The following is a 12,788-nucleotide window of genomic DNA, read 5'->3' on the forward strand; positions in this document are numbered from 1 at the left end:
AAACTTAGAAGAAATATGCTTTGAGAGAATATTGTGGCTTTCTACTTAATTCTTCTATCTAAAAATCCATTTGGCAAGCCACATCCTTTTTTGTGTTTTAAAAGAGAGGAAAATTTTGAAACATGTGTGTTTTCTAGTTCTTGCTCATTGGTGTCCAAGAATGTACATGTGCCATGTTGGTTAGTAAACTTAAGGTTTATGTCAAGAACTTCTTGCCAAAATGCAATGTTTCTTGGAGATACTGACAGATAACAACATTACAATGTTCTTTCTCAAGTCATTTGTGGCAATGAACATGGGGAAACAAATCCAATATTTAGTACATGTAGATTATATATTGTTCCCTTTGAGATGTATGATGTTGCAAAGAGGATTCAAGATGCACGATTATCTTTTGTGAATATAGGGTTTTTTAATGATGTTATAGGTTTAAGTAGTTATGCTACTACAATTGTTTTGCCCGATGTTGAGCACGAACGATGCAGATGAGGTTGAGCATTCCATTAGTCCATACATTTGATCAGTAAAAAGAGAAAAATAAACATGGTATATGCTACCTTATATGTATGCATGAGGCAAGGAGGCAAAAATTTCTCACCCCTGTAAAGAGGTAGAGTCCAAAAATATGCAGGAGGAGAATGATTTGAATGTATTTATCAAATATATTAAGGAGTAGTTATCTATTTCCAGTAAGGTCTTCTTGGCACCTCCCTTGTGCAAAAAAAAATTCATGCATGATTGGATTCTTTGAAACACTTTTGCATCTACTTAAAGACTTGTGACATATAGCAAAGACAATGTTCTAATGTTTGATGTTCTCACCACTATGAGAGAGGCTCAATCAAAGAAAAACAAGGCTAAACAACATGTTATTGATCAAGACTTTGTGGTTGCTAAGAAAAAAGTAATAATGTTGCTACCTCCAATGTTCCGTTTTTTGGTAGTAGGCTTGTATCTACTTCAATAAGAATGAGAACATTAATGATCAAGGCAAGAATAACTTAGAGATGCAATCATTCAGAGGCAAAGGATCATCTCTTAAGCAACATCCTAAGCTAAAGGCTGAAGATAGAAGAGAGAAATTTAGCCATTTTACATGCTTCTTCTTATGCAAATTTTCGAATGTTGTACGGGATATAGGCTTTTACATAATGCATGTATGGGAATGATTGCAATTTCATATGTACAATACTTTGACATGTTGGGGTTAAAGGGCCACTAAGCTGTGTCAATTGTCTTTATCCACCCACTAACCCTTTACTAGTCATTTATTCTTATTAAATAATAGATAAATAATGGGCTACAACATGACGTGCTACTACGGTGAAGCTCCGTCCACAACCCATGTGCTCTCTCTCTCTCTCTCTCTCTCTCTCTCTCTCTCTCTCTCTCTCTCTCTCTCTCTCTCTCTCTCTCTCTCTCTCTCTCTCTCTCTCTAAATTTGCATATGCTTGCCTTCGAATTGTATTAGAGCCGAAGGCTTTCTGCTTGAGTATGCAAAGCTTGCCAAAGGTCCACTACATGAATGCAAGAACTCGAAGCTATGACACTCAATTTAGAGAGAATCTAATGCATCTGTGATGTGAGTTGTGAAGCTTTGGATGCCTTCCAACTCTTAGCCAGTAGGAGCACCAAGTTTTAGTTCCTATTAGGGAAATTTTCTATCGAGATCGTTTTTCAAAAAAATTGTTTATGTGCATCTAAAAATTCTACACCTAGAAGGAGACATGTCAATTTTTCTTATTAGCATATCTATTGTTTGCAATAGCTAGAGAGTATGTATTAGTCTAGACACTCATATTCTTTTGAATTCTTTATGGACATGTATGCCAAATATGGTCGTGAGACTCCTGGGTGTGTGATGGGAGATTCTTTCTTTATGCAAGATTACAACAATTTGACACTATGGTCATTGATGCCACTTTAGGGCATGTTTATCAAAGATTCTAATATGTTTGTGACTCGGACATGAGATGATTCTCCTTTTGTTTGCATGCCAATTTATGGAAATTTGTGTCAGCATATGGGAATTTGCTGCTTCCTTGGTTCTGTGTGGCAAGCTTGCTAGGTCATTACAGGTAATGCCATATTGTGAGCATCTATTGCATCACAAGGGCCTAATCTAGGAGAAACAGGATTTAGCAGTGTGTTGTTGTAATTTAGCATTTGTGGGCTACATTGTAAAATAAACAGTAAGGCTTAAATAGGATTTTCCCTCTCGGAGAAATGCACCACCACATCGAAATGATTGTTGTTAAACTTGTAGGCATGCCGAAGTATAGGTATGTCAAAAGGTTTTGTGAACAATAAAAGATGCTCGAAACTTTTTTATGCATTTAGATCAAAATTTAGAGCTTTTAATCTCTCTCTCTCTCTCTCTCTCTCTCTCTCTCTCTCTCTCTCTCTCTCTCTCTCTCTCTCTCTCTCTCTTTTGTTGGATCTCTTGTGATCTAGCTATCCCAACTAGCTGCTTAGTTCACACCTAGTAGTTTAGGATTCCATAGTATTTTATTGTGACATTTTTCATTTCATTTTATTTTTGTCATCTTGTTACTCTGACTTTGTATCAGATCCACCACATTGTAACTTTCTAGTCTCATAGATCACTTTGGCCTTTTGAAGACGTTAATATAACATTTCATTTCATTTCATTTCTCTCTCTCTCTCTCTCTCTCTCTCTCTCTCTCTCTCTCTCTCTCTCTCTCTCTGTGTGTGTGTGTGTGTGTGTGTGTGTGTGTGTGTGTGTGTGTGTGTGTGTGTGTGTGTGTGTGTGTGTGTGTGGGTGCGCGGGCGCGCGTGTGTGTGTAGATATGGGACAGCCAAAGGAGCAACCATCACTGCAAAGCTCCGCCCACACTCATTTGACCACTATTGGCACTCTCATCGATCAAGCAATGGAGCTACGGAGATGTAGACAGCCACGATTGAGGAGAAGGGCTACACAACATTGACCGAGACTACAACGGATGATTCTAGCCATACTCTCTCGACATCTAGAGTGCAAATGAGAATGGAATCTAATAGTAGTATTTTTTTTCTAGTCTTTTTGTACCCAGACATGGTATCAGATTAACAATTTTGTAAGAGTTTGGTCTCATAGGTCATTTTGGATTTTTGAAGACGTTAATATAACATTTCATTTCATTTCTCTCTCTCTCTCTCTCTCTCTCTCTCTCTCTCTCTCTCTCTCTCTCTCTATATATATATATATATATATATATATATATATATATATATATATATATATATTTTATATATATATATATATATATAAAAGAGAAAATTTCTCAAAAAGGTTATCAATTTAGCTGTAAGGTAGGCAAAAATTGTGGTGCCAATTGTTAGAGTGCCAAAGAGAAGTTGTTTCATGCCTAATACCTACCCAAAATTTCTCTTGGGATTGCAAACATTTTTTTGAAGTCCAAATGACCTAGAAATAGTAACTTGAATATAGAACATATCAACAACAAAAAATCTAAAAGATATAAGAGGTAGTTTGATTATAAAAACAGTGTGCTTCATACGATGATCTTGGATTTTCTGGCCTTTCCTTCAAAGAAATCTTTTTGTCTTGAAGTTCTTCTTTTTTTTCTCGTGTTTGTCTCCATCTTTGAATAAAAAATTACCTTTTCCCTTAGCATTAGTAGTGAAGACAAAATCTATTTGCTATTTCCTTTCATTTCTTTAGCATTAGCTCCCCCTCCAATAAATAGTAAAGCACCAACTCTTCAAACACTAGTGGCTGAGATTACGAGTGTTAAAAAATAGTGGCACCACCTTTTAATTCACATCTAGGGGCCAAACTAGCGTGCCATCATTAGCCTTGGCCATTATGGCCACTTCTTGCATTGCCAATTCGTCCACAAGCCTTCATTGAATGAAACATGGATGGTATAGACTATAACTCATAAAATTGTAGAACTACTTCTTGCTTGCAATTTCAATGAGAAAGTCTGCTTAAAATTGACCAAGGGCCTTCGACAACCCTTTATCCGTCTTCAAAGTGTGATGGTTCTTGATCGTCTAAAAGGTTGCAAATGAAGGCTAGTACATTATGTTCCTTGGTTACGAATATTGTTGACAATGTTGATCTTAAATATAGCATGTCACCAGGGCATCTAAGATAGTGAACTTAGTATGACACAATTTGATAAGAAATTGAAATGTGGAAAATTAGTTAGCAACAAATTTAGTGCAAAAAGCATCCATCACTCATGTGAAGCATCTACGTCAAAAGTTCGTGGGATTGGGGACAAATGACCAGCAAGGAGCTAGCCAACATCTCAAAACATTGTTAAGGGAGAAGTAACAAAGTCTTTTATCACCCACTCGGATAAGGAACCTACATGAACATATGGTGGGAGTGCTTATGCAAATGACAAGCAAGAAGCTAGCTCAACCTTGCCTTTGGCTTTGTCCACCAAATATAATGGTTTGCTTAAAACCAATTTGTCTTACTAATGTTCAAGCTCACATGTGGCTTCTCCTTATAACAAGGGCCTTAAGACCTTGGCACCATGGCTCATTGGTTGTCCACCAAATATAACGATTTGCTTAAAACCACATTGTCTCCCTAATGTTCAAGCTCACATGTGGCTTCTCCTTATAACAAGGGCCTTGACACCGTGAGCACCATGGATCATTGGTGACATCAATAGGGTGGAGTATTGAGCATATCTATGATCATATACAACTCAACTTTACCCAATTCATTGAGATTATCGTTCTCATATGTATTTTTCCTTCCTTTACCTTGACCATAAAAGGTGTAAAGCTCTCTAACACAATCTAATTTGGTTTACATACCATCAAAAAGTAGGGAAATCTAGCACCTCCTAACTATACATAAGATTTAAGATGTGCAACATTTTCAATGTATACTCTTCCCCTTGCCTCCTTTCCCTTGGTTGGAGATAAAACAAGTTGGTTTACGCACTTCTCAAATTTCATTGCAACATGTCATGACCAAAAAAACGATGCAGGTGCCTTATTTGACGTAAGGTTGTCCCATGGCTCATAAATCGACTTTAATCCAAGACACTTGATCATTACGAACCATGGATTGGTGTAAAAAGATGTATGAGGTCACTACTTATTCTTCAACCAAAACATGCAAGATAAATCATTATTTCTTCTTTACTGTGTCAACTCATAAAATCCTGACCTTTTTAAATTTTCGTTCTGGAGACCCCCGTCGTGCCAAAAACTCTCATTTGCAAAGCAATTGACAACCTCACCCATCACTACTTTGCTTGGCAAGAGCCCGTCTTTTTGTTCCATGTTACTAGGAGATTGGCAACTTTGGACACACCTATTCAAAAAAATAGAAACCGTCAGTCGACTTGTTTAGGCTCTCCACATGCTTGGAATGACTTGAGGTTGCTTGAGATGGTCGAGTGCATCTAACATTGACAGTGATCCCATTTTGGTTGGACAAAAGATTGGACTTACTGCACACACTTGGAAACAAGGTGATAAATGAGAAACTTTGGTTCTCGTTGTACATCTCTACTCTTTCTGCCATGGCTATCTAAGACTTCCATTTAGGTATGTTATTTCTTTGGCAAGCTTTACTGATGTACTATCTGCTGTCTATGGCCTTGGGGCCAACTACTGTTTGTGCTTAGTGTCAAGTTACTGTCCCGACCATAGCATCGACTACCATCCACAACTCAACTCCTACATTAGCCCTGAGAGAGTTTGCGGTGTAGTAGAAACTTTGGGAGCCAAAGCAAAACTTGCAGCTAATCTTCAAGAATAACAAAGCATCAAAATAGTTTGCTACATCCAATGCCACTCAAACAACGTGCGCCAAAAAAAATTTCATTGAAATGGCCAGCTCAATTCAAGTAATTAGCATATGAACAATAGAAGTTGAAAGCTAGTTCTGGGCGTGCAATTATACTCATATTTATTTACCAATTGGGTTCAATAAATAGGGTATCGAACCTTGAGAATTTAAGGTGTATCACCACATGCAGAGTAACAGAGGAAATTTTTCTAAATCAAAAAAATGAGAAAAAGGAACTCAGATTTCTTTAAGCAAAAAGCTTTTACTCTATGAAACAAAAGAAAAAAAAAAGACCAGCAATAGGAGGCATTGTTAGCTTTTTAAACACCTGCAAGACACACAATTCTTTAAAAAAGGAAAAGCATAACGCCTTGACAATCCTTCAAATTTTTTCTATAGAAGCTCAAGGTTGTATGATACATATGATACCCTTAATTGTTTTCTTAACTCACATGATACAGATAAAGACGGCCTTTTATCTATTTACAGGAACTCATACAGAAGTGTCTAATTTACATAGCCTGCTCTGTATCAGAATCCCTTTTACTTTCATTACCATCCCACAAACCTTGACCGTAGCTATTCTAACCGTAGGTGGTTACAAATATGAGCAAGCTCGGGTCTCGCTCTCATCCAGTCACTGAAGAGTCTCTCCCCAGCAATGGTGCTGGAATGTAGTGCAACACAACTATACAGGTATGACCTGAATGCGATCAGGAAGCAATACCTCCTGCAATTCATAGACAACAAGAGCTTTAGTGTTATTGAGTACAAGAACTAAAAACAAAAGAAGCGCTGGCTACCTCATTCCTTCAAGCAACTATGACACATATTTCTGGCCTAATGGAATTTTTAACTAGTGAGAATACACCATGAAGGAGGCACAAGGCTCAACATGGTGAATGAGACAAACTTACATACAGCTGTGAAATGTCAGTTGTTATCGGGGTAATAATGCTAACATCTGACAAAGAATGTAGGAGACGGGAGACACTGCACTGGCAAGCGCGGGACTGGTATGAATTCATCCATCATAAGACCCATGTCCCATTCATCCTATCACTAGCTTACTATGAATATGCAAGTGAAAGTGTAACCCTACTACTGGTAAAGGATAGAAACCCCTGTCCACCAATGGCCTATAGAATAATCTCTGGCTGAGAGGCTGTTCATAGTAGCTGCGAAACGGCAAGGTGAACTCCTGTAACATACTCTGTCGTGAGTAAGTCCTATGCCGTACACTAGGATACAATATGTTTATCATATATCTGAGTAAAAAGGTATGACTTAGGGTTGCGTTTGAAAAGAACTTCAAAAACTATCAGAGCTTGATGACTGAGAGAGAGGAATAGAAACTTTCTGTTGCAATGTAAGCTTTGCTAGAACCTTTTAAGGCTTCTTCTCCCTTGATTGAGGATTGCGAATAGATGAGCCACGTAACAAGATCTTTAAGACAGAGAAGAGAACAGACCACAGAGAGCCGGGGGGGGGGCTTGGGGGGATGGACCTAATCTTATTAGTTTCCATCTCTGAACCCTTGCTTATTCTCCTATAGCCTTGTTTCTTCATCCCCACATGGAAGTCAACCTAGATTGTTGCCATGTGTGGTGATGTGTGACTTGGCTCCTCTCCCTGAATTTTAAAAATGTTAAAAAGCCACTTTAAAAGCTACCATTACAAGTATAAAATTCAACTTCAGAAGTGGTACAAATTTTGAAAAGCCACAATATAATGAGTAGACCAAACAAGCAACAACCAACTATGCTAATGCCGATAAATTGCTTTTAGTACGAGGGAAAAAAGGAGAAATCCAACAATAGACAATTTATTCACCTAAGAGCTTTGATTCCCATATCCAAAATATAATTGAGATTTTCGCTTGCTGAGCCACATGCTTTAAGTTGCTGTTTGTAGTAAAATATATCCTGACGTATATTGCCAGCAGCTTGACACCTAAAAATGACAACAGCATACAGCAGTTATCTCACAGCTGTCAAACTAATCACTTGACAGATCAGTTCAAACCCTTGTGAGGTGCTTGCTATATTACCTATCAATGATCATGTCAACTTCAACTTTACTGACAGGACCATTTGCAAGAACCCTTGTGAGGCTCAAGACGTCTCTGTAATCTCCCTGCCTGTAAGCTTCATCATCATCAACTGGTCTTCGCACTGTAGAAAGTTGAGTTGCAAAAGTAACTCCATAGCCTATGCCTTTCTCTTTGGAAGTAGAGGCAACCCTTCTAGATATTTCGTTCTTGGCCTGCAATAGCAAGCAGGATATTGCCATAGCATACGCAATTCCACCATAACCCGTATGGGACACAAATAAATACCTCACATCTCCAATGTCCCTGACATGCAATCAAAGTATTACAAACGCAGATGGTGAATAAATAGTATTTCATAAACAAGGAAAGCAGTTATTGATGAGGATGAGGAACGCTTACAGCATGAACCTTTTTACAGCTTTATGAATAAATGCATTCAATGATGTAATTGGCAGTCAATGCTTGGTTTTGTTTTTCTATGGTTTCCCATAATCACCAATAATGGTCCACCTTTCATGTGCTACAACCCAAGGCAGTATAACAATGTGTGGATTTGTCAGGTTAGCAAAAACTCAGGCGATCTTCATGGACAAATAAGCCACATACAGACTTCCAAGATGGCCACTACATCACTTGAAGCGGATTACGTTCTCCGGATTCCAAAATATGTACATTTCCACACAGCTTTCTCAGGAGGGAACTTATCGGAAGCTTTCGAAATGCTGAAGGCAGCCTCTCATTTGAAAGGCGATGCACAAACTTGGTGGTCAACATTTTTATAAAACGGATAGGCATCTTGCAATTGGGTGGGGTTCAAGCTACTATTCTAATGATTGTGGTTGATACTGAGGCCAAGGTTTTGCCGGATGACAGAGACACTGACACTGGTCTAGTTTACAGCCACATTTCGGAACACTTTTCTACCTGTACCTTCTTTGAAGAAGGTCTTTGAAAGAACAAAATGGGCGATATAGCTGAGGAAAACCAGACGAGCTACAGAGTTATGCCTCAGGCAGAAGTCTTACATCATCTTGCAGCTCATGGACCATTAAATGGACGGCTATTCCTTACTTACAGCCTCCGGCATCCAAATCAGCAAAGACAGAGACTTCCAAAGGGAAGAAGAAAGGGTAAACTTCATGCTTCACACGACTCCCGAGCAGGAGGCAGAGTTATTCAAGCAGGGAAGGTGTTATGGCTGCCGCCAGGTTGGGCACATGTCCAAAGAAACAGGACAAGCCAGAAGACATTGAAAGCGGCAGAAGAGAGAGCTGCAAAGAAGGGAAAACCGAAGTTGGAACTTGTAGCAAATTTCATGGAGACGCCCCAGGACCTTAAGTTGAGCGTACCGAGCTTTGCACGGTGCGCGGACATGTACAAGATTAGGAGGCTTTGATCTTCTTTGTCAATGGAGCCAAGGCCAACTTCATTTCTGTAGAGATGGCGACTCGTTTGGGACTAAAGCCAAAGGATATGGGACCCTAGATGGATGCAATGTCAGCGCACCAGGGCATGAGGTCTCAATGACGTCTGTCATTGGCAACCTCTGATGGCATTGTCAGGGTTATTGGTGGGCATGAATACTCCCATATCATGCCTCGAGGGGTGTGATGTGCTCTTGAGGATGCCTTGACACCACACGATAGTGGATTTGAGGCTTTCGAAGATGCCAAAGAAAAAGATGTGGTCCTAGGTGTCAAAATCAAGTGTGAGTCGGTCCCTGTTGAGACGGCTTCGGCCATCTAAAATTTAATGAATTCAAGTATTTTTGCTTACTCAACTTTTGTCAAACTGACAAGTCATACTGTTGTTTTAAATTTGCTGGAGTTAAAGATTCAGAGCGTCTTAGTTTCTTTAGTTTCATGCAGATTGTTTCTTGGAGGGCTTACCTAGCGAGTTCCAGATCTTTCTTGGTAAAAAACCTACAAAGCGGCCAAAGAATCACACCATCAACGTCTTACCAAGGAGTACCCCACCAAACAGACCACCGAACTGAGTGACTAGAGCTCAACAGGAAGAAATCATGAGCCAAGTCAACAACTTAATAGAAAAGGGAAAGATCCAACCGAGTTCTTCACCTTTTTGTTCACTAATGCTACTCATGCAGAAGAAAGGCAGTCTACCGGGCACCGAATAAGATTACCATCAAGAACAAGTTTCCACTACCCAAGTCGATGATATACCTAATGGATTACAGGGTTCTACTTGCCTCATTAGAATCGATCTTAAAAGTGGCTATCATTTAATCGTCACTCTTGGGCATGTAGACACGACCGTGTTCAGGACGGCCTTCAGTTTGTACAAGGTTTTGGTGATGCCATTTGGGCTGACTAATACTTATGCAATGTTTAACAAGATGATGAACAAGATCTTTCAAGAGCATAGAGAGGTGGGTGGGCACATTCTTTGAGTGGAGAGTACAGATGTTTGAGACAATCGAGATGAGATATCACAACCGAGAGCGGGAATCAAGCCCCACCTCCACCTCTTAGTTCTATGCTTGTATGAATTTTCCCGTAGTAATTGAAGGTACAAGGGGTGAGACCAATTCATCTTCTAGTCCCCATTCTAGTCTCTCTAAAACCGGCTAGTACAGAAGAGGATGATACTGATTCACTTACCTGTTAATTTCACAAAGAGAATTGAGAAGAAGAGAATACAGATCCGTCCAACAAATCGATTGTCACTGCGCACACAAAGGACCACACCTTGTAGGCCCCAAAGATTGGCGCCCCTTTCATTATTTCTTTATTCAATCGAAAACGAACGATCCAAACACTTACCAAACTCCCACCAAGCTGTCCAAACCTCTCAAGGGCTGAAATTGCACGTTAGACAACATAAGGGCGCCAAAATCTCTGTAGGTCAAAGTACAAGCCTAGGACGGATTCCCTTTCATTTTAGAAACTTTCCGGTGAGCTGTAACTAAATTTCACCGTACTGTAATTTCCTGTTTTGGTCACTGATAGGTGCCCAAACTCCTATATAACCACACCAAGGCTTTCCCAGGTGTTACTTTGTAGTTTAGGTGCAAAACCCTAAACCTGCAAATAAACGCAAGAAGCTGAAATCCCCAGTTTTGGATCTTTTGAGCAGAGCAAACACGTGTATGAATATCTCAAGAGCTCCCGCACGCAATGGGGACACTTCCTTTTCGATTTGGATAATTTTTCGCACGTGAAAACTCTCCTATTTTGCAATCTGTCACGAGGGAACCGTGTGTACCTGTGGGGGATTAGCAATTAGCTAATCTGGTCCCTGTTTAGAAGGCTCTTGCCTTGGCAAGCATGCATAAAGTCCACAAGATTGTACATAGTCATTTGAGGAGCCCAACTAGTGGGGCATTACTATATGCGTAAGGGGGAGAAAGATGCACGAGAGCAAAGTTCTCGCACTGCATGAGACAAGGGAGAAGGCAAGCTTTCCATTCAAGCTTTGAACCTGAAAATCCACTCACAAGATGAAAAACTCAACCCCCACTCTCTTTTGGGCGCCCACAAGTTGGGAAAGAGCTTCTAGAGTGTGTTGTCTACCACGTTGCTGACGTGTGTCCACTATGCCCCCTATGGTTCAGTTTCCTAACCCCTGTCAACTTATAAAGTTGTCAGTGACTTGCCGCGTGGTTCAATCGAGAGGAGATCTATAGTACAACAACCAGCAAGCCAAGACTCTATGTGGAGGAGACCATCACTTTACTTACTAAGACATTGCATGATGCAGCAACAGAGACTGAGTGTGTAGCAGCAGACGCATACGCACACACTCAGTCTGATCAGAGACGCCATTTTAGGAGAATGCCTTAGACCAGTTAGTATGACGAGGACGGTAGAGGGACGAGAGCACTACTTCAAAAGGATTTTCTCCTAGGGGTCATCAACCACAATCAGTCTCGAATAGCCTTTCGACGCCTTGTGCAACGGAAAAAGCAAGCGTTCCTAGCTTAGATGGAGCGAGACTATTACAATTGTTCTTGAGTAGAGACTCAGGAGAGGCATGTCGTTTCTTTCATGAGCACTCCCCATGATTACTTCTGATGTCTGGGGTCAGGTATGCAACATCCTTATAGACGGTCCCTGGATAGACCGACCCTTTCTAGATCCTCTTGAGCCATGCCCATCTACGAGTACCTTCTTTACCACTAAGACGGTAAAGACGGCCATTGACAGGATGAGGACCAAGAGGGCATATGATCATGATAGTCTAGTAGCAGAGCGCTTTATACATGCTAGGATGTGCTGGTAGAGGTTCTTGTAGTTCTGTTCAATCGAGCCATGTGTGAGGGTCTACCCAAGACTTGGAGATTGTCTACTATTGTGTCTATCTTCTAGGCAGGTGATCCTACGGAGCCTTGAAACTACCATACTATTATGATTGGACACACATTGGCACAATTGTTTGCATCTATCCTTGAGCAGCAGTTGAGCAGATGGCAGAGAGTTATGGCATACGAGCAGCGGGACAGGCTGGTTTTAGGAGAGGCTTCTCCACTCTTGACAATATTCTGACACTCAGAACCATCATTGAGCAGGGTAGGGCACATGGAAGATGGATTTATTGTAGCTTTGTAGATTTCCGCAAAGCATTTGACATGGTGCCCAGAGCCAGATGGATGTGCACACTACAGAAGATGGGAGTGCCTATTGAGATGATTTGGGGGATCATGGCTCTATATAGATCAATGATGGGACCTGTACGCACTCCAGAGGGGATATTTAATTTAGTTGACTCCACTATTGGAGTGAAACAAGGTTGTCCATTGTCTTCTACTCTATTTGGTACGTATATAAATGAGGTTTCTGATTACATTGACAGAGAGGGTGAGAGAGGTGCCAAGCTGGCAAGGATATCGATTCCATTGTTGTTATATGTTGATGATATTGTGTTGATTCTTACTCACTGAACGGTATGCAGTGACATTTGGATGCATTACATAGCTTTGCAGAG

At 40.3% G+C, this 12,788-nt stretch overlaps 1 protein-coding gene across 5 annotated transcripts in view; it reads right to left on the reverse strand.

Moving 5' to 3' along the window:
* Positions 1-6,167: 6,167 nt before the first annotated feature.
* Positions 6,168-12,788, reverse strand: part of LOC147436323 (metal ion-binding protein) — a 126,177-nt gene continuing 119,556 nt past the window's right edge. For 4 of the 5 annotated variants that reach the window (XM_086489249.1, XM_086489248.1, XM_086489247.1 and 1 more), the window contains 3 exons: positions 7,842-8,147; positions 7,625-7,744; positions 6,168-6,521 (listed from right to left, as the gene is read on the reverse strand). In XM_086489249.1, the coding sequence (XP_086345375.1) occupies positions 6,371-6,521; positions 7,625-7,744; positions 7,842-8,147 (577 nt within the window). In that variant the 3' untranslated portion in view covers positions 6,168-6,370. Of the gene's footprint in view, positions 6,522-7,624; positions 7,745-7,841; positions 8,148-12,788 lie in introns of those variants that run through there. The other variant, XM_086489251.1, reaches the window with a different exon arrangement.

Source organism: Adiantum capillus-veneris, chromosome 18 (genome assembly GCF_014529385.1).
Source record: "Adiantum capillus-veneris isolate H3 chromosome 18, ASM1452938v2, whole genome shotgun sequence".
In the NCBI taxonomy this organism is placed as follows: Eukaryota; Viridiplantae; Streptophyta; class Polypodiopsida; order Polypodiales; family Pteridaceae; genus Adiantum; species Adiantum capillus-veneris.